The following is a 22,745-nucleotide window of genomic DNA, read 5'->3' as shown; positions in this document are numbered from 1 at the left end:
CAAGCTACGAGCTTCTTCTAGAGCTAGGTTTGTAGAATACTCCCGACTTGAATCCAGAGCCGGAGTATAATCTTTTCTTTAATAAAAATGATTTTTAGGACTCACTTTATTAAAAAAAAGGTATTATAGAATTGCCGAGAAGAAAGACGACGCCGAGGTGGCACATTGGCGTTATCATGATCAGTCCTCCGACTTCGCCACCGACGACCACCGGTGAAGCCCTCGTTGCAATTGAAACGTGATGCCACGCAATGAGCCGCCAAATACCCACACGCCAATGACAGGGCAACTATAGCCGGAGTATCATCTAATCTTGAAACTAAATGACAACCTTTTCTTTTTCAACTACAAAGAATTAATGCCAAGCTTTTTAGAATCTGAAATGTGTGTATTTATGATCCGTGGAAACTTTATACATGATGAATGACTGATGTGTTTTTGCATTTTGTTTTGTAGAGCTTGCGTATTTCACGTCATTTTATTATGTATGGGGGGTGCTTTTTTACTTCTGATGAACTTTACAATTGATAAGTGTCATTTTTAAAAAATTCAAAAAAAAAATCACGTGTTTCTGTGGTGACATTGTCACTTTTGAAGCTCCTTAATTTCGTTTTCAGTAGACATTGTGTGCACGCATGTGTTCGTCTACATTATTATCGGTGTTTTTTTAGAAACACACATAATATTTTCTTTGTGGCATAAAAACACAGACAATATACTCCTGGTACACATTTTCATACAATGTGCATACATGGATTAAAAAAATTCAGAAACGTCCACGTCACCTTCTTCACACACAAGAACGCCGAAAAGGGAATTTATTATGTAAATCAATATTGTTGTGACAAGCATTTCTGGTAAATATGATTCTCTAAAATTGGCTACAACATTTGGCTTCTGACAGCGAAACGATGACCACAGTCCATTCTTTACATCTAGGGCCTATTCGGTTTGGAGGATTTTCATAGGAAACACGTAGAAACAAGGATCCCGGAGGAAAATTTCGTATAGATGCATTCGGTTTGGAGGAAATGTGTACAGGAATTTCGTAAGAATACTATTCATTTCCTGTGTTTTTGGAGGAAATTACACATCCACTCAAATTTCTTAGGATGGCAAGTGCCATCCTATAAAATTCCTATATTAGTCCTAATTCCTACGTTATGAAATCCTCCAAACCGAACGAGCCCCTAGCGGTGCCTTTTCCTACCTCCGGGAGGAAGCATTGATTTTGCAAGTCAAGAACTGGTGCGCGTGCTTTGGTGGTTAAACCACCACACCACACCAGCGCGTTCGATTTCAACGAGAGGTTGCGGTACCTCCGTGGAGCGCGACGGGCCACCCTCTACAACTAGATTACTAGAGCAACATTATTATCATCAATATCAGTGATTAGTCCAGCGTGAATGTCACATTATTATAATTTCCAGATATTTTCTGGTTCACCATCACCAGCCCAGCCGATGCCCGGTCGTATGTTCATTCGTTACTCTGAACCCATCGATGCTGATTGTTTGACAATAAGTTGGGCACCTACTCCGTCTCCCGGCCAATTCCCCTGCCAAATCACCAACCAATTCGTACTACTAATCCGGGATCTTCCCTGTGTCTGAAGAAGTGAGGACATGAGCAAGCATATTTTAGGGGGGGGGGGGGGGGGGGGGGGGGTGAGAATCCAGTCCGTGTTAGAAATTCTACCGCCATTGCCGATGAACGAGAAAAGTTTTCTCTGAATCCACAATGTTCCAAGATTTCATTGCCCTATGATTGCCAACCGGTGGTTGGTGTGGCAGCGAGCGGTGTCTGGAGTAGAATGGAAAGGGAATAACATGTACGTTGGGTTCATCTGGTGAACGTCCATGCGGTCACCTAACAAACATTTTGGATTCCGCTGGGAATTCGGTTCTATTGAAATTGCGAGTGCGATGGGGGAATAAGGTGGCGCCCCAAAATCATTCCAGGTCCTGGGTTTAATCAAGCCCTCACCCAGACGAAATGACCTGGTTTCTGGTATAATGATGCTACCGATATCTATTATCATGCACGGATGCACCTACTAACCTAATCCGTTGAATTTTCTTGCAACTCGGAGCACAAATCTCAGCGTCGCCCAACGGTCGCGTCAAGAAGCCGGGAATGCTGTCATGTCAGGAGGATTCTTCCAGGCCACGGGATCGGAGTTGGAAGAACAATATACTTCGTTATTATACTCTGTATTACTCTTGCATGGATCATGCGTGTGAGTTGGTACTAGGTCACTGGTGATGGATGTGGGGGTTGGCGTGTGGAGCTTGAGGAGTGAAGTGGAGCACCCCCAAATGATTGATCGGGTAGTTCGAAGCCGAAGCCAAGGTGTCAGTGGATCATGCTGCAGACAAACTGGATAGGATTTTTCATCATTGGTGCGCTGGAGCCCGGAGCTGCGGCGCTGTCAGCATGGGCCCAGGCCTCCCCAAATCTAACGTGTCTGCATGTTCGGTGCCACTCCTAGTCAGCAGTGCCACGCACATATCTTCAGTGATGTGTCACCCGCAACCTGCAGATCATCTCAAATGTCTCATCTGAACAATTGTTTGCCTGCTAATGCTATTTCTGAATCTGGAGCACATTCATCAGGGAATAAATACACAGAGGCATTTTCTCTCTGAACTATCAGGAGGAGGAGGCAGGCTCCTCTTCAGAAGGCTCTTCAGAGTCGGACTGCAACACGTCAGGAGCGTCCATGGAGTCGGACAGCTCCACATCAATGGCGTCATCGGTGTCAGGCTCCTTCTCCAGCTCCAGGATCACATTGAACCCGAACGACGAGCCCGGCGCGAACGACGACTCCAGGTCGCCTTCCGATTGCGTCGTCGCGATCTCAGGGTTCACCTTGAGGTTCTCCTGAACCGGTTGCAAAGCTGGTGTCAGTTACTTCTGAATCCAAAAAGTCAAAGGTTGTCTAATATAAAAGAATTTTACATGAAATGGCACCAACCTTCTTGACGAAATCGCCGACGGTGACGCTGAGTATTTCTTGAAGGATGAACTTGGTGACCCGGCTCTTGCCGAGCATCGACAGGAGAATGCTGCTTGGTATCTGGACACAGTACAGGGATTCAGAAGCTGTCGTCAGTTCTCGGTTCTTAATGTGGGGGGTTAGGACAGCAGTGCAGACTTGGTAGTGTAGTTTATGTCTATGTCTAGCCGTGTCATCTCTTGATTGCAGTTAGTATTTAGTAGCCCACACTTTTGGTTGAAAATTTAGCCGGTAACAGTTGAGCGTACGTACTCGGCGATGCTCGATGGAAAGAAACTACTCCCTGTCCTTGGGTGGTTTTATTTCTGAACAAGGACGGTGTTTTAAAAGACTTTACCATTCCGAGGAGGAGTTGGTTAACAACCATCTTGAAAAGTATGCGTGAAAGAAAAGGTAGCCTTGACTTACAATGCAATTAAAAGTGGCAACCTCAGAAACTAAAGTCCATTTGGAACGGCGGAATTTCAGACGAAAATCAGGGGAGTTTGCAGATGAGGCGTGAAAGGTTTACAGGCACTTACATTTGATGTTTTCCCTTCAATCATCCAACAGATATGCATGAACAAATGGCAATGAAATCGTTAGAAGCTTCAGTGACTTGATGCAAGCAAATACTATATAAAATGTTTCTTGCAAGGAAATGGGGATTAATTGATATACCTCCCTTGGACCTTCTGAAACCTGGTACCGGCGGCGCGTCCTTGGCCAGGCTCGTCAGGGCTGCATCAAACACCTTCTGCGTTTCCTTCCCGGGCAGCTCGATTCTTAACTGCAGGCAACAAGTTCCCAGCATCAGATGAGTCAAGACCACTCAAAACATCTCTAGGTACATGTCCCATTGGTATTAGGTTGAATACAAATGTATGCATCAATGTATGTGACTAACTAGATGTGGACAGCTTAATATTTTTTTTCTAAGTTGACAGCTTTAATTTAACATTGCTTGGCAGAGTGAACAAACAATCTCACATGGATCTTTTCTTCGTCACGTTTGACAACGGTTGTCTTGAAGCTATCCAGCGAGAGCCCGGTCTTCTCGGCCTCGGCGACCGATGCGGCCCGACCTGCAGTTCTCTGAAAACCTCAACGACTGTATCTGATTCTGAAGTTTTTGCGTACCATTTGGAGCATCACTATCCACTGACACTGATAAATACATGTACTGTAGTGGACATTGTTGCAGAACTTGCAGCTCACCTGATCGAGCCGCCGACACCGGCAGGAATGTGTGCCTCGCACTTCTCCCGGTCGAAACAAGCAACCTGGTACATTTTGACAACAAGCATCCTTTGCTAAACTGAAGACTGAAGCAGCAGGCAGAAACACATATATACAACAACGGTCCATGGGAAATTCAGGTTTTACCCTTGGGCAGGCATGGGGCACTTGCAGGCATCACCAATCTTCATGTGGATATGAACCGGGTCGGTCGCCTGCAAGGTTAAATCAATGGCAAATTGGCAATCACGGGTGAAACTCCTGCGCTGCTTGCGTGAGAGTACGTACGGTTGAGGAATTAACGGAACCTGAAGCTGGGAGAAGCCGAGGCATCGCGGACCAAGCTGGAGCTTCGGAAACGTCGCGGCTGAAGCCATGGATGTGGGAGGCGAGCTTCCCCGAGGTTTCGGCTGCGATTTGGGGAGGCGGAGCTAGGGGAAGAAGGGGGGGCCGTAAAATGTTATCCGAAATTATCTGCAGCAAGGCAAGGCGAGGGAAGAACCCTCGCTTGTGCGTTGGGCCACTAAACGGCCGATGCTGTTTCAGCGGAAGATTCTGATGGTAGTCTACGGGCCGTGTACATAGGCCGCATTTGACCATAAACACTTCTCAGGATAAAGGCTACTACCTCCGTCCTGATTTATTGGTCCCCTCAAAATTTTGTGCCAAATTTTAACTAGAGATTTAACTAACTAAATATTAATGCATGTCATCGAAAATTGTATATTGGATTCATATTTTCCAATTATATAATTTTTTATGACATGACTTAACATTTTGTTAGTTAAATTTGTTATCAAAATTTGACACAAAATACGGAGGGGACCAATAAATCAGGACGGAGGTAGTACAAGGCTACAACCGAGAGCAACTAACAAATTGTTACCCCTTGCGCTGCTTCTGTAATTGTTATGAGTATAAATAAAATTATAGGTATTTCTCAAGAAAAAACTAATTGTTACCCCTTGCGGGGCTTCTGCAATAGTCAATTTTTTGCTTGTGGGTGTGCCGAGTGGTGCGTCTAGCCTCCGTCACGTGTCACGTGTTGGACACTTTCTTTATTTTCTTTACACGTTCTTCTGGTTTTAAATATTTTTTGTTGTTTTTTGGCTTTTCGGTTATTGTGTGGATTTTCCTAAGTTTTTGGTGATTTCTTTTGTTTTTAAAGCACAACTGTGTTTCTGGAAAAAAAATATCTTGTGCTACCATGCGAAGTAGAGTTTTGTTTCCGTCAGAAGAACAACCCGTGCTTCGGTAAGTAATACACCCGTGCTTCCGTGAGAAGCACAGATGTGCTCCTCGAAAAGGAAAAGAAAACGATTATGCTTCTTTGAAAAAAAAAAGGAAAAACACAGGATGTGCTTCTACGAGAAGCACATTATGTGCTTCTGCGACCCTGTGCTTCCGCGACCTTGTGCTTCCCTGAAAAGAAAAACACACAGCATGTGCTTCAGCGAGCCTGAAGAAAAAAGGAAAAATCACAACTTGTACTTCTGCGAGGAGCGCACCCAGTGCTTCTTCGAAAAAACAAAAACAAAAAACATAGCCCGTGGTTCCCAAAAAAAGAAAAAACTGCAACCTTGCTTTGGTTTTTTTGTTGTCATTTTTTTTTGTTTCCATTTTTTCATGGAAAATTTTCGTCAAAACTTATTAAAACGCGATCTAGTTTCGAAGATCTCAGTGCCAGAAATCCAATAAAAAAAGGTTCAATATTTGGATGCAGGGTTGAAGAGATAAAATATTTGAATAAATGAAATTATGAAAATAAAGAAAAATCCACAGGTTGCAACATGTGACCCAACACACAAGCGCCACTTGTGAGCACCTAAGAAAAGTGGAGAGTGAGCTTTGCAAGGGATAACCCTTAACTTGTGATTTCAGCTACAACTTGCTTTCACTTTCCCCTTTTTTTAGAGAAAAGGCCAAGTGAACTGCGAAATTCAAATCGGCAAGAAGCATGATCGCGTTTAAATGGGAGAGCAAATCCTATTTGACGCACTGCGTCAAATACCTGCCCTTTCGACCAGACAAGTGAGTACCATCGTGTCCAGGGATGGTGTGGGAGGGCACGTAGTGGGCCGACCAATTTAAGCAGCTACGTGAACCCGATTTTAGCGAACTTATGGTCCTTTTTCTTTTTCTTTTTTTCAATTGTTCCTTTTTTTTACTTTTTTTAATGTTTTTCAGAAATTTCAGCATGTTCAATTAAAAAAATAGAATTAATGTTTTTGGATTTAAAAAATGTCCATGTTTACAAATATTGGTTCTCATTTTATAAAAAAATGACCCGTCATTTTATTTTTGTGTTTTCAAAAAGTAACCTTAAAAAAATACATTTTAAAAATATGGTCTCAATTTTTTGAAAACTATTATAAAGTTTCAAAAATTAAACTGTTAATTTCATGTTACTTCAAAATATCAAACGAAAATAAAAATCTGGAAATAGGGGGGGGGGGGGGGGGTGTAGTTTAGTTCTTCAAGTCCTCAAAGCCTGACTTGCAAAGTCGGTAGAGAGAAGTCGTCCAAGTCCTGGTACACAGTCGTGATTAAGCGAGGGTGCCTCAAATTCAGTCAAGTTCCATTCCCCAACAATTAGACCTGATAATAACTATTACAAAGTGTCACTCTTTTGCGAACAGAAAAGCGGCGGCAGCGGTTACCAGATCCAGGGCACTCGCCGGGGTTGCCGGTGCTCCCCTTCCCCTTCGATCGTCATCTTGGCGTCATGCGGGGGAGGGGAGCCCCGGTTTCTCATTTGGGTGTGTTTTACTCCTATGTTTTTCTAGGCTTTCGAATTTCCCCCGTTGGTGTCATGGCGGAGCAGATGCCAATGGTGCTCATATGAATAATGGTCTCTTAGTCCGTGCTCCTACTCCTCGGAGGTGTTGATGGCGCCGGCGAGAGGCTTGTAGAGTACAAGCTGTTGGAGTGGCTTCGATCTGTCGGTGCGTCTTGGCGGCAGGGATGGGCTTTTCTTGAAGTGCGGCGATGATGATTGTTGCGGATATGCGGAAGGCGGTGGAGGATCCGGCCTCCTGTTGACGGGTGGGTTGGCGTTGGCCAGGATCCGGTGTTGAAGAGGCTCGGTGGGCTCCTCCGGCCGACGTTTCTTATCGGGCTAGATTCGGCCTTTCGGGGTTGGTGGTTATCGCAGCTCGTTAACGCCTCCTGGCTAGGGGTTTCTTTAGCGACAAGATGTGGACCAGCTTCTGGTACTCTTCTTCTCCGGCGACGGTGAAGGTCGTGGGTGCTTGATAGTTACGGCGAGGGCGGTATGCAGCAATACAACCACTTGTATCTTCAATGTTTTATGTTGCTCGTATGCGTATCATCTATGTATCATTACTTTTATGAATACAAGTAATGTATGCCTAAGGGCTTACATCTTTAAAAAAATACAAAGCATTAATATTTTTTTTCTTTTACACTTATTTCATTTTTTCCGTATAAAAGTCCAACGACTTTCACAGCTTAAAGAAATGTACTCCACCAAGCAACTTCAGCGAATTTGCCGTTCCGTCTTGCTCTGCTTTGGACCATTCAGAGCGTTTATAATTATCAAAGTCAAGGTCGCAACGTAGAATTTGATGATGATGATAGTTCATGTTGTTGACACAGGCGCACATGGAGCTTACGTTGCGTCAGGCGTGCTCTAATTTCTACTTTCAAGGTAGTACTACTCTCGTTTTCTTTGTTTGAATTCGTTTGGTGTCAACCATCATTGGTTCTGCACCAGATCAACTAGGGCTTTGATTAGTTGAGTTGGAAAGAAAAACTAGGGCTAGTTTCACACGGTAAGTGAAAAGGCTAGCTTCACCATGAATTGCACCGTACAGCTTTTGTGTTTTCTTTTTCTATTGAGAGAAGTACAACTTTTGTGTTAGCTTGCCATTAAACGGCAGGTGTTTTTTTTTTTTCGGATGGCAGGCAGGTGCTGTTGATTGTCAAAAATAAAAAAAGATTCATCTGCAAAAAAAAAAATTGTGAAAAAAAGGCAGGTGCTGTTTGAGCCCAAGAGACTGATGTTGGTACTAGGCCTTGCACACAGGTCACATTTGACCTCCTCTGTTCTTCTACTCCCTCCGTCTCATAATATAAGAGCATATTTGACATTAGTGTACTGTTAAAAATACTCTTATATTATGAAACAGAGGGAGTACTTTCTTAGAGAAGATAAAAAAGAACGACCACTGGACAGGGAAATTTAAATCGGCACTCAAGAGCATCATAGTGTCATTTGCTTTTGTAAAAACAATTGCACATGCAGCTATATGTACGTCTAAATTCACATGAAAAAAGATGTGCTTTGTGATCTATGTGAAAAAATGAACAAGCTTTGGCGCATAAAAAAGGCCTTTTAGAGCACTTTATTTTGCCCAGAACACAACATAAGTCTTTTCTTCATGAAATGTTTGCATGCAGTAAAAGAGACAAACATATGTGTTGTAAAGAAAATTAGAAGTTTTTGAATTTTTCAATCATTTTGGTGATTTTATATGCTCTCATGAACCAAATCGTTGCTCGGTTTTTATGAAGTGTTATTCTGTTCTTATTCCCCTTTTATAATAATTTTATTTTTCTTCAAAATCCTAAGATTTTTCAAATTTAAGTTGTGAATTTCTAAAAACATTAGGAAGTCGGTCGAGCGAAGTCCTCAAAGTATACCACATAAGTTCTACCAAGGAAACCACGCAGAGGCAAGATTCGCAAGGAGAATAATACTCGATTCCTGTTTTGCGACCAAACGAACATACACTAGGGTTTCATCTGCCTCCTGTTGGCACCGCTACCAGTCCACCTCATCTCCGGTGGGCTTAGAACCATGGAGGCATGGTGGACCCCGACCTTGCCGGCGGGAGGGTTCCTCCTCTGTTTTTAGGTGTTTTCTTGAGTTCGATTAGGGTTTATGTCCTACTCAAGAAGGCGTTAGCGATAGTGGCTCCCTGAAGATGGAATAAGGTTCTCTCCGCCTAACCCCTGTCTTGGTGATGCGTCTAGAACCGTCGGAGGACGTGTGGAGGTGTGTCTTCGACGGATCTCACGGGATTCGACCGGTGTTAGTCTTCGGCAGATCCCCTTGGATACAATATTCTTTCATCTTCGTCAGTGTGTCTACATATTGGATCCTTGCGATATACTCTTCTCTTCATTGGTGGCCTTAGCACAATGACTTCCCCATTGTCTTCTATAACAAGTTTTGCCCGGCTCCAGCGAGAAAGGAGCAATGACGGCGACGCGCCTTCAGCTCGTTCTAGTGTTTGTAGTCGTCGCTAGGTGGTCCACGGACCTGAATGTATTTTTGTTATTTTTACTGTTCTTTGTACCGCCATGACAAATGATAAATAGATCGGAAGTTTTCCCAAAAAAGCATCACACTTGATTCCCAAATGTACTCCTGCTTATGTCATGATTAAGCTACGGTGCCTCAAATTTTTTTTTGAGGCAAAATATTTGCCTCGTCGATTAATTAAGAAGAAGAGAATTGCCTAGTTAATTTTCAAAAAACCGGGCAAAAACCGATACAAACAACCCGAAACAGGCTACTCGGGAAGCACGAAACACCGTGACCACACAAACAACCCGTCACATGCTCCTAACACACAACAATCGTACCTCACCACACTTGCACAACTCAACAAAACCCTGACAAGAACACCAACAACAATGACTTGGACAATCACATCGACAACCCAAGAAACTGAGCATCATCCATCAAGAAACCGCAGACGCCTTCCCATTAGCGCACACACCGGCCACATCAATATCCTCAACCACATGCACCTCCGACCCGAAGGACTCAGAAGATGCCTCTGGATGCTCACATGACAGACATGAATCATCTCCCACACACGAGGTCACTAGTGAGTCCACCTTCATGTGCTTCACTGACAAAAGCGAAGCAGAGCTCATACATAGCTCCCTAATCTCGGGCATGATTTGCAGCACCGGAGCCACGAGCATGGCAATGGACTCGTCTTGAGAGGTACATAACACAGGGGGCGAGGCAGACATCGACGACGAAATGTCCCCAAGACGGGGGGAGAAACAACCATATAACTTTGCCTCCGTGTCCTCCTCGGAGCAAACACCAACTGCAATAGGAGGATGTGACGTCATAGCAGTTTGCAACATAGCCGGCATAAGGGAGAGTCTACTCAGAGCAACCTCCGCCCGCTCCAAAAAGCTCCCAACCCGCACCAGGCAGCCTTGCAGCAGCGCAATCTGATCAGCTAGAGCGGACTGCAGCACCACTTCAGATGAGGTTGTCGAGTCCGCCGTAGCAGATACAACAGACGCCCAGGACCCACGGTGAAGCGCCTTGGAGGGGGGCGCGAATTTCATTGGACCCTTGCGTAAAGCTGATGTAGGACCATGCATGGTGTTGACGTTGGCCACGAGCGGCGTGGCAAGGCATGCCAGCGAGCTTAGAGGACGCCAGGGATTGCGACATCCGTGCGCACGATGACCATTCTCCAAACAACGTGAGCACCGCAACGGATCTCTGCAATGAGCCGCACGATGCCCATGAGCAAAGCATCTGTAGCATCTACCGTGAAGCCAAGCAGGAATAGGACGAGGAGCTATTGTCGTGGGCAATGTCAGCTGCAGCCAAGGCCGTCGACGGTGCCTCCAATTCATTGTTTGGATTTCACTCACCAACTAGGCACGTTGGACCGAACTATTTTGAAATGGCAATCTCTTCTTCTTCCTTTATTTTTACAATAATTTCAACTACTCTTGCTTAAAAGTAACTATTCATTTATTCCAATAAATATCCAAAGACTTTTGCAGCTTAAAGAAATGTGATCCAGCAAGCAGCTTCAGTGAATTGTCATTCGGCCTTGTTCTGCTTTGGACCATTCAGAGCGTTGAATTGTCAAAGTCAAGCCCCCTGCTTAGAATTTGGTGACGATGACAGTTGATGTTGTTGAAACATGCACCAACCTGAACCTCTGTAATCTCTTCAAATATAGTCATGACATGAAGCTTACGTTGCGTCAGGCGTGCTTAAATTTCTACTACTTTCTAGCGCACCCTCGCTTTGTTCGTTTGAATTGGTTGGTGTTAACCATGATTGCTAGTGCACCAGATTAACTAGGGCTACCTAATTTCACACCCCAAGAGAAAAGACTAGCTTTGTGTTCGGATATCTAATTCGGTGTATGAGCCCATCTGCACTTGATGAATAGTAAATTCAAAAAAATACTATAAAATTTCAAAAAATTCTGAAAAACATGTAGGTAGAAGATGTTTCGATACGTGATGTTTGTGCCAAATTTCAGTTTGTTCAGACATCTGAGGAGCTCATGGCAAACAAAAAAAAATCGGTCAACCTACGGCTCCAAAACTATACGAAATTTGACACATACTCCACGCACATGAGCATCTAGCATAAAAAAATCAGTTTTGTTTGATTTCTTACTATTTTAAATGAATTGATTGTTCATCTGCGGGTGTAGTTGCACCCGAGAGCCAAAACACCACGTTTTGTTTTATGTTAGCAACTGTAAAAGCATCTACAATCGGAAGTAGCAAATGTGAGCCCCTATATGCCCACGGATGCGACCGGACGCGCCCGTGGACAGCGCCGGGCAGCTCACCATTTGCCCGCATCCACAACCACACTTCTCATATCTCAATACTCAAATCCATGTAAATCCTTGCACTCAAATTCATCATAAATTCAATGATACAAAGATAGTATAGACCGAATAAATTCACTACATGCCAAAATAAAATTCAATAGTTCATACATAGATAAAGGATACATGAATGAATCAACAACTTCAGTTCTCGCGGTCATTGATCCTCTTCTTCATGCGGAGCAATCACTTCTTTTCTTCATCATCCAAGAGGGTGGTGTCCTGCAACATGACCCTTGACTCATCCGCCTCTCTTGCAAGCCGCAACTTCTCTTTCTCGAGCTCAAAACCATGCATTGTCGCTGTTTATTCAAGCTTCCATTTTGCAACCTTCTCTTGCCTCTCCAATTCAACCTTGATCTTCTCCAAGATCAACCTCTCACTGTCGACTCCATCTTCTCTCTTTGCACATCGATGAACATTCTGTACATTTCCTCCTTCTTCACCTCCTTGGCAGAAAAAAATGCCCGTCCAAGTGGCGGACATTTTTCTTGCCGCTCCTTCGCGTGCTACCCTACCCTTCTCCCACTTGTTCCCCGTCACCTGCTGGTTTCTCTTCAGCACGGTCGGTTGCATGTCTGCCCCATCATTTTCTTCTTCTTCCTCATCCAATCCAATTGATAGTGGAGCTAGACCCATCGTTTTTCTTCATCTTCTTCGTGTCGTTTTCAATATCCTTAAGGACGGTTTGCCAGTTGGGTTTCCCATTCAGTTTCACCCAACAATGTGAAAAAATGAATGACTTCTTCTCCACTTGATGGTACAATGCCGCCACCAAAGTTGCATGGGTTTGAACTCCGATGTCACTTTGGTTTCGGCCGACAACTTGTTTAAGATGCCCTACAAATTTGCTCATGGCCTCTTGGATGAGCAACAATCTATGTTGAAGAGAGCATGGGACATAGTTCGTAATGATTGGGTGTGGCTTCACATAGTTTTTTTGCTCATGGTAAAGTTTGTGAACGTTTTCCCAATATTTCTCGTCTTTTTGCTCGATTTCACATGTTGGGTCCATCCTCGTATTACACCAACTTCCACACAACAAAACATCTTCAAATTGTGTGGATGCGGGACCTCTAGGCTTCACTACTTTTGCACCAACTTTCTTTTTCGTTTTAGTGCATGATGTTTGTCCACATTCAAACACCGAGGAATTGGTATCCTCCATAGTAAATTGCAATGACTCTTGACCATCATTTATCATGTCATGCAATATTTGTTCCTACAATATGCATCACAATTTAACTATCGTCCTACACGTTTGATCCGATGGTATGTGCAACAAAAGAATTAACGAATGCAAGTACGACAGGGGCAAAGATTGTATCGGGTTCGGGCATTCTATAGAGCAGGTAGCATGCCCGGAGCCGGCATAGACCGATGACGCCCGGTGCATTTGCAACCGCAGCGAGTCCGCAAGCATGGGCGCACCAGGGACGGATTGCGAGAAGCTCAAATCTGGGATGCCCGTCCACTGGAATGGCGGACGGAGTCGGGCTCCGCCGAAAAGTTGTTTGTCCCCACGGCCACGACCTTTAGATTGGTGGCTGTCGCGGCAAAGTCCATGTCCTCAGCAGTGGGCACGCAGGGCATCTCAGGACCGCCCGCCTCCGCAAATGCCTTTGCCGCCGCCTCAGCTCGCGCTGCCTCCGGCAGCTCTCCTTTTTGGCAAGGTTATCCTTCTTGCAAGGAGCCGACAGGCCGTGGAGGCTGACCGATTCTGCCGAGGCATCATCCATGGCCATGGCGGCGGACAGGGTTGTCAGCGACGGGGGACGAGGGTGGTGAGCAAGGGAGGAGGAGGGCGGCTGCGCGGAGGCGGGAAATGGAGGACGGGGGCGGGGACGGTTTCAGTCGAAGAGAAGGAGAACTCAATTTTGAGAGGATTTGGGATGGGTCCGGCTTGTCGGAGCCAATGAGGCAGGCGTGCCCGGGCGTTCCCATATCCGCCTCAGATATGGACCAGGTACGAGGAGTGCCAGTCAGTCCGGACGTTTGGGCTAGATTTACGAGGTCCTATTGGGTGCGGGTTTTTTTATCCGACGAGTGACCAAACAGCCTGTCCGGGGGATGAATACGGGTTCCCGTTGTAAATACTCTAAGTGCTTAAAGAGGATCTGTGACCATTTTGTAGTAGCTCAGCGCCAAAAGTCCAAGCCTACCAAACACTGCAAAGAATTCCTGCTTGTTTGATTGCTTCAAACTTCAAAGGATGAAAATGAAGCAAAGCAACTTTGGCTTTGCTCTCGTGCGCACAACGGCACAAGGCAGCAACAGAAAGGAAATCAATTAGAACGCGAGACCGACGAGTTAACTGAACTTTGTTTCAGATCATTTCATCTGTATTATATGTACTGGCATGATACATCTATACACTTGTACACCTCTTGGAAGCGCGAGGCAGAGATGGAAATGGTATTCCAAAAGAAATAAATTAACCAAGAACATATTTAAAAAATCGTTACCACAGTAACCTCTCTAAATCTAAACTATATGTATATACTTGCTGATTATCTGGGACCAACGATCAGTGCCCCGCGCCCCGCCTGCTCGGCCCCATGGGCAGCATCTCCATCAGCGACGACACCAGCGCCGTCGCCGGGCTCGGGGGCACGGGCCTCGCGGCGTCGGCGCACCGCACGAAGCTCGCGGCGAGGATCGCGACGAGGACGGCGACGACGACGAACAAGTCGAGGCGGCGGCGAGCTTCCATGGCCTCCCAAAAGATGCGAACGCGCCCTTGGAATCAGATGGATCTCCTCTGAGTCCCAAGGAGCACAAGCACACAGTATACTTGTCTGAATCTCTGAATCTCCGGTCTTTCTTTCCTTCGGTTTGATGCTAAGCTAGCCTAGCGCGCGCGTGTATTTATAGCCATCTAGAGACGGGCAGCTGGGTTGGGAATTCTCGTGTGCGTGCGTGTCCCGTTCTTTGAAGCCGGGTTGGAAATTCTCGCGCGTGCCCGAACCGGTCAAGGGCGCCGGGGTGTCCGTCCACCGGGAGCAGCAGGCAGCGGCCGCATTCACTCCGGAGCGCTGACCCGGCCGCTCCGCCGTGCCCGCGCGCGTTGGAACGGGTCTGGGGTGGGAGGTGCACCGGCGCCGGCCACCTTTTGATTCGTCTTCGTGGCGTCGTGTGGCCGGAGGAGGTCCGCTTCCCTCCCCGGCGCCTGTCGTCGTCTCGTTGAATTCGTAAAGTGGGACGGAGCTCGGATGGGTTGACACGACAGCGCCGCGTTTACCGGCCGCGCCGACTTGTACGTTTTGGCTCGCTTTTCGTCTTTTTATACGGAAATACTAAACGTCTGAAGTAAGATTTTTAACCATGACAAATCCGATATTTTTCATGATAAATTATGTTCTTGTGAGGATGTCAATTTTCTTTTAGCAAACATAGCAATTTCTGACAGGAAAACCAACATGGCAATGATTTACCATGTTTGCTAAAGGAAGTTATTGTGGCTGAAATGATGGAGATAACCACGACTACTACTCCCTCCGTTCCATATTACTCGTCGCTGATGTAGTAGCTAAATCAGCGACGAGTAATATGGAACGGAGGGAGTACTTCACAGCAACATCAAAGATGTGTGATTAACCACAGGGGCGATTTCACCGTCCGGGCACCCTAGGCACGTGCCCGGGCTCGAGCGCTGCGGATTTTTCGAGTAGCCGGAGACACAATCGATGAATACGTACGATCTACGCGGAAAAATACAACAGCTTAGTGAATTGGGCTAGTTTGGACGTTGTTTTTGCCTTTTGGGCTTACTCACGCCAAACGAGGACGCCTAAGCCTCATCCATTAATTTCTTTATATGGGCCACGCTAGGTTAGTCAGACTCAGATCCATGTCGAGCCTGCGGCTGCATCGCTCGCCTCGCACGCTGTTTGCCTTTACGCCGCGCCGCAAGACTGTGCCCTAGCAATTCCGGCGCCGTTGGAGGTGGTGGCCGGCGAGGTGGACTGGTGAAGCACCGATGACCGGCAAGACCGCAAGAGATGGTGCAAGACCGGGCCTCCAATTAGGCTACGATTCCACCAAGTAACGACCGGGATCTGAAGCGAAAGCGCAGGAGTCAAAGCGGCATCCCCTATGGTGTGAATTCTCCTCCGATGGATGGTGGCTCGTCCTCATCATCGTCGGCACTTCATCGAGCACTAGTCACGCGTGCAGCACCAGCAAATGCCCAACCTGCGCAAGGCCATGGCCAAGAGGCAGCAAACAGCCAACGGCGAGGGCCACCAATGGCAGCGGCAAACGACAACTAGGTGAGTTATCCGACTCCAATTATGTTTGTTCCACTACATAATTGAGCATATTATTTAGTGACACAATTGTGTTGGTGGTTTGATAGACCAAAGTACACTTTAGTTTATAGCGTGCCCAGGCTTTGGGAATTCGCTAGCTCCGCCACTGATTAACCATTCTTCTAAACACCGTTCATTCTTGACCTTAATTCTACGTCTCAAAAGGCTCACATCTTGCCGAAAAGTGTCATTTTCAGGCAACTTGCAAATAGCAAACATTGTTTTATATAGGGTGTGTTTGGTTGCTCGGCTGGCACCTGGCTCGCACCCGCCATGCAAATTCTCGGATGTTTGGTAGACTGCACCTTCAACTAGGCCCGGCCCGACCCATGCAAAATAGAGCTCCCAGCCAGGCTGAGGCGAAACACAGGAATCGGGCGTTTCCCTAAGCCAGCCTCGTGCCTGCATCCGCATCCACACTTAAGAACGAAATGATACACATGATTGCCCCTGGTATTTACCGAAATTACTACAGAACTGCCACCGCACCTTCCCATATCAGTCTTTCTTCTTTCTCCCCCCACTGAACCAGATCGGATCGAGCACATCCACACACCGCCACCGCCGCCATTCGAGCTCCTTCTTTGGCCACTGGACCCAGCTCTCTCGTTCGATGCGACCCCTCCCACCGGCCACTCGTCCGCGCTCGATCCCCACCGCTGGACGTGTGCTCAACAGGAGCCGGGGCGGAGGGGGAGGCGCGCCGTTGCCTTCTCGGCCGGACCGCCGGGCGTCACAACGGCATCATGGAGTACGGGCGCTGGAGCTCACGCGGATGACGCTTAGCCAGCAAGATGTAATCTTTTGTCGCCCTCTCAGGTCTAATCCACGAAGAAGTAGCAGCTTTAATCCAGCCTACCAAACAACGTAGGTTACGTACAACACTACTAGAAAAAAAAGCTTACTATTGACGCATCAGTTTTGCCTACTAATGGCGCACTACTGGTACGCCACTAGCACCACGCCAATAAAATATTTTAGTAATGGCGCATCACACGTGCGCCATTAGTATCCCACAGGTGCGCTATTAGTAACTGATATACTAATGGCGCACCACACGGAAGTGCGCCATTAGTAACAATTTTTTTTAAAAAAATTCGTTTTTTCTTAATCTCAGGTCACTATTTCACATATGAGATATCCAACACATATATATACAACAAGCATCCATATAACAATCATATCCAACACACAAGTTTCATCGTATATACATACATAGCCAACACATAGTTCCATCGTTACATATTACAAAAGTTTCACATTGTTCATTCAACATCGTTATCCATCCAACACCATATTACAAAAGTTTCACATAGTTCAGTTCTCATTGTTCTTCTCCTTCTCCTTCCTCAGCCTGATGCGCCAAGAGCGGCGAGGCGGTGGAGGCAGCTGTGGGATGTAGTCTTCTACCACAATTGGCGTGGTCATGTCGCCCAGCTGTGGGATCGCCGGCGCCACCACCGGTGCGTGGTCATTGTCAGGCACCACCACCATCGCGAGGCCACCTTCAGGCAGGACGGGCACGACCATCGCTAGGTCATCCTCAGCCACCACCATCTCTTGCCCATGGTCAGCCACCACCATCTCTTGCCCATGGTCAGTCACCACCATCTCTTGCCCTTGGTCAGCCACCACCAGCGCTAGGTCGTCCTCAGCCTGATGCCCATCGTCATCCTGCAGCTCCTCATCCCCACTCTGCTCCTCTTCTCCCCCACTCCAGTCCGGATCATCCTTCTTGCTGTCTTTGCTGCTGCCAGAATCGCTGCTGCTTTCGCTAAAGCCAGAATCGCTGTTGCTTTTGCTACAGCCATAATCGCTGCTGCTTTGGCTGTAGCCAGTGTCGCTGCTGCTGCTCCCATTGCCTGTCCAAATGCAACAATGGCCGTTAACAATCGATGTGAGACAAAGCCAAATGTAGAGGAATAAGAAGAGGCAGAACGCACTGGCATCTTCGTCGTCAGCGTAGCGCATGCGACACATAGTCGTGTTGAAAACCTTCCCGATGAGCATTGTGGCGTCATCGTCGTACCTGAAGAGAAGAAAGTACCCGGTCCGCAGGTCGTAGGCATTGTAGAACTTCTCCCAGCCACGGCACAGGTACATGTGGCCCTCCTCGATCACCAACTCCACGTCCAACAGCATGCGAACCCCGCTGCCGGCATGTCGGAGCTTCACATTATCTGGCGGATCTTCACCCAGCATGTTCATAAAAGTGTCAGGCAGCCTCTGCAATTTGGGACAAGGAGTGATGTAGCAAACAACAGAGTTATCATAATGAGATGGGTGAAGGGGAGATCTCTCGTTTTATATACCTGCCTCGTGGCTGATACTGAAGTCCCAAGTATGACACTGAAGAACTCGAAAGCATCCAACTCGTACTCCGGTGAGGCAGAGCGGCGGTGGCTGCTTCCCCCCCATCTCTGATAAGCAGCAGAAGAGACCAATTAGTACCCTTACAACATCACATTGCAAATAGATGAATTGTGTAGGTATGCATGGATTTAAGATTATTTGTTCAAAGCCAATTTGTCAATGATTAATATGATATCTCAATTTCCACCAAATAATACATTTGTTATACACCACATTTTCTTTTCCTTTGGAAAAGAAAAAAGCACACTGGAGATTTGCCCCCCAAGAAAAGTAATGGTATCAAAATGGGGCTGCTAAACTAATCTGATGTCAAAAATCCTCAATGGAACTGGTATTCCCACAGCACTGTCCTGCTTGTGTTTAGTTGGGATATTTACTATTATAAGCCACAACACTGTCCTGCTTGTGTTTAGTTGTGTAACTACATTCAAGTGAATGTATCTTTTATTGCAAAGCCACAACTTAGCAATAGATTCAAAGTTAACGATTGGCACCTAGAAAAGCATTTCAACATCTTCACAGATTTTACTAGCTACAATACATTCAAAAAATAAATGATATACAGTTTGTATCTCTTTGCAATGAACACACTCTAGGGGTTTTGCCATCCCCCTTTTCCTTAGATTGTCACAAGTCATGATTTTGTTCTGGGAGAACATCCAAATGAAACCTTATACCCTAGGGGGCAATTTAATACTCCATACTACAGGAAGATACAAAGGTTGCACCCCCCCTAAAATTCACTAGAACATATAGAGATTTATAAGAGCAGGTCCCTTTAGATTCATGCTAGCTAGGCAGGACCTAATTGGGGTAATTTTTTCCAAATAAGAAAAAGTCTACCTCTCCATCTAGCTATTCTGGCTAAAATTTTATCAATAAAAGCTAGCAGATCTTCTCTGCCAATCTTGTCAAAATGCAAAGGAATTCCTAAAATACTTAATAGGGAAATCCCCAACTATGCATTGGAAAATGTCCACAAATGGAGTGAGATCATTAACTGTCAAGTTAATAGGGATAAGAGTACACTTATGATAGTTAATTGTCATCCCAGCAATTTGTTCAAAACAGGTTAGAATCCATTTCAGATTCAGAGCAATTCCAGCATCATTTTCCAACAATAAAAGGGTATCATTAGCATATTGTACTCTTATAATAGCACTCTTATAATGGAACTATTCTATGACCAGTTGAAGAGTAATATGCATGTTCAAACAGGAATAATAAAATTACAGTACTCGTAGGAGTAGAATATTTTGTACTTCTAGGATGTTTACTCTGTACAGGATTTTGTACTCCTAGGCCATACTCTGACGAAACTGAATTAAAAAAGGGCTCCAGAGATTGCACTTGCACGCACAGATTGTGTACCACGGTCGAGGAGAGGGAGGGAGGGAATGGGGAGGAAGGGTGGAGAGGGAGGAAGGAGGAAGGAGGAGGGGTACCTGGGCGGGCGCGGCTGGTCGCCGGGTGGCGGAGGACGGCAGGGGCAGGCGGGGTGTGGGCACGTCAGGGCGGCGCTCGCCGGCTGCTGCAGGGGCCGGAGGAGGCCCTCGCTCGTCGGAGGAAGGAGGAGAGGAGAGGAGCACTCGGCCGATCTCGTTCGGGAGGCGCGGGGGCGGCGGGGGTGGAGTCCCGCGGGGGTCGGGGCGGCGGCGTCGGGGCAGCGCAAGACCACAGCGGCGGCGGCGTCGCCGACGGCGTGCAGGCGCGACGGACGGAGGGGGCGGAGCAAGGGGGCGGCGGCGTACGGTTGGGGCCGAGTGGGGGATCTGGCGAGGGAGGGAGGGAGGCCACAGTGCGAGGGAATAGGTGGAGTGCGGGATGTCTATCTAATGGCGCACCTCCCCCAAGTGCGCCATAAGTACGACGATAGCAATGGCGCACCTCACCCTGGTGCGCCATTAGAAATTACTAGCCCGACTGGTCAGGTTATATTCCACCTAACCCTATCTCCATCAGAACAGGCCCTCTAGCCCGACTGGTCAGCACGCAGCACACATACTAGGAGGTCCTGGGTTCGATTCCCAGGCTCCCCAATTTTTGTTTTTATGCATTTAAAATGTTGTTTGATATTTATTTGTGTTTAAATATGTTCAAACTTGTTTAAATCATAACAATAATATTTTTTTTATAAAAACAACAATATTTTTTTTAAAAATATCATCAAATTTATTATTTGAAAATATCATCAAATTTATTATTTGAAAATATCATGAAATTTGTTATTTGAAAATATAATCAAGTTTGTTTTTTTTGCAATTTTAGTTGCATTCATTTGTGACGGTGGAGCGGGCCGGGGAGGGTGCGGGGGGTGCTCGGCGGCGATGGAGCGGGGGAGGGTGCGGTGGGTCGTCGGGGGGTGCGGGGGGTGCTCTGTTCTTGTCGTTACCGGTGTAGGATTCCATCGTTACCCCGGAGCTCTGATAACCATCACTCTTCATCTCCTTGTCCTCGGTGTAGAATGTGTAGCCGTTGATATCGTACGCCTCATACGTCACCAGGTTGTGCTCGGCGCCCTGTGACAAGGTGAATATGAGTTGTCAGAACGCGTAGGGCTTGAGCAGCTCCCCGGAGAGCGCCTCCAGCCACGTCTCCTCCACGAGCAGCTCCGGACTCGGCGAGGCGGAGGTTGCGGCGCGCGCGGGCGAGGGCGAGGTTGGTGTCGGCCCTGCGGCGCTGCTCCTGCGAGAGTGGGGTGGGGTCGGAGGGGAGGATGGGGAGAGGGAGGCGGCGGGGGCGCGGATTGGGGGCGGACGGAGAGGAACTGGCGCGAGGAAGAGGGATGAAGGGGAACTGGCGAGGGAGAGGGAGGAAGTAGCTATAGGGGGAAACTGGCGAGGGAGAGGGAGGAATTAGCTATAGCATTCATTTGTGACGGTGGAGCAGGCCGGGGAGGGTGCAGGGGGTCGGCGGCGGCGGTGGAGCGGGCCGGGGAGGGTGCGGTGGGTCATCGGCGGCGGTGGAGCAGGGGAGCTAGGGTGCGGTGGGTCGTCGGCGGCGGCGGAGCGGGGGAGGGTGCGGTGGGATAGCGATCGAGATGGAGGGGGATCGCTAGTAATGGCGCACTGTTCCCTGGTGCGCCATTAGTAGTTTTGCAAAAAAATAAAAAATAAAAAAATATAGTAGTGGCGTACTATGTGGCTAGTGCGCCATTACTAGTTAGAACTAGTAATGGCGCACTGTGCCCTGGTGCGCCATTAGTATGTTTGGAAAAAAATTGTTACTAATGGCGCACCTTGTGTCTGGTGCGTCATTAGTGTCTTTCACACTAATGCGCACCAGCACATGGTGCGCCACTGCTATATAGCAATGGCGCACCACATGTCTGGTGCGCCATTAGTGGTCATTCCATCTATAGCCCTTTTCCTAGTAGTGCAACGTCTTTCATGCACACAATCCCTACAGCCCACCAAACATACATCTCAATTCATCCTTGCATTTGCTTCACCAGGCCAGGCTCAGCCAGTATCCTCCATGCTATAGCTGGCCAAATGGGCCGGGCTAACCAGGCCGGCCCGAGCACGCCGACACGGGCTAAACGGGCCGGGCCCGGCATGCGGCACGCCCTGGGCCATGCTTGGGCTGCTAGCTTGAGCACGCGGGCTGGCACGGCACGACCCGATTACGGTTTTTTATTTTTTTTATTTTTTAATACATCTCTATATGGCCCAACATGTAAAAAGAGGCTACAAAACGATCAGTGTGTCAAATAGCAGACGAACTAGCGGGCCTGGCGTGCCGGTGGGCGGCCCGATTAGCAGTTGGGCCGTACCTGGGTTGCGACCTCTCGCCCGTGGGCTGTCACGGCACGGCCGGGCCGTGCCGTGCCAGGCACGTTTACTGCGGGCCGTTTGGCCAGGTATGCTCCATCAGCTACCCAGGCAACCGCATCAGCTATATGATCGAGCAGCTTCCCTCTCGTTAGGGTTTCTCTTCCTCTCGGGGCGATCGCTATCGCCGCCGTTGAGACCCGTCCTTCCCTGCCTCCACCAATAATCCTCGACCTTTTCCTTCGATCGGGGCGCTGCGGCGCACGCTGACGTAGGACGAGGCTTGGGGAGGGGAGGTCTAGGGTTCCTGCAAGGCCCGCCACTTTTCTGATCGGGCTAGGGTTTCAAGAGTTCATGGCATCGGATGGAGCCTCGGGGTCGGCCGCCGGCGGCCCGATGGAACCAGACG

General features: G+C 47.5%; 1 protein-coding gene across 1 annotated transcript; it reads right to left on the bottom strand.

Annotated features, from left to right (window-relative positions):
- Positions 1–2,513: 2,513 nt before the first annotated feature.
- Positions 2,514–4,834, bottom strand: LOC109741860 (uncharacterized). Its single transcript, XM_020300943.4, has 8 exons — positions 4,546–4,834; positions 4,385–4,452; positions 4,217–4,281; positions 3,989–4,083; positions 3,680–3,788; positions 3,541–3,554; positions 2,978–3,079; positions 2,514–2,883 (listed from the first exon to the last, which is right to left on the bottom strand). The coding sequence occupies exons 1-8, from the start codon at positions 4,612–4,614 to the stop codon at positions 2,653–2,655; spliced, it is 753 nt and encodes a 250-aa protein (XP_020156532.1). The 5' UTR covers positions 4,615–4,834; the 3' UTR covers positions 2,514–2,652.
- Positions 4,835–22,745: the final 17,911 nt, after the last annotated feature.

Source organism: Aegilops tauschii, chromosome 3 (assembly GCF_002575655.3).
Source record: "Aegilops tauschii subsp. strangulata cultivar AL8/78 chromosome 3, Aet v6.0, whole genome shotgun sequence".
Lineage (NCBI taxonomy): Eukaryota > Viridiplantae > Streptophyta > Magnoliopsida > Poales > Poaceae > Aegilops > Aegilops tauschii.
The sequence above is the reverse complement of the archived record's forward strand: the minus strand, read 5'-3'. Positions and strand labels throughout refer to the sequence as shown.

Excerpts from the sequence above, each read along its gene's own strand:
- LOC109741860 (XM_020300943.4), bottom strand. The coding sequence starts at position 4,614 with ATGGCTTCAGCCGCGACGTTTCCGAAGCTCCAGCTTGGTCCGCGATGC. Across the intron at positions 4,453-4,545 it reads TCGGCTTCTCCCAGCTTCAG|GCGACCGACCCGGTTCATAT; the intron begins GTTCCGTTAATT and ends TTAACCTTGCAG. Across the intron at positions 4,282-4,384 it reads TGCCCCATGCCTGCCCAAGG|GTTGCTTGTTTCGACCGGGA; the intron begins GTAAAACCTGAA and ends AAAATGTACCAG.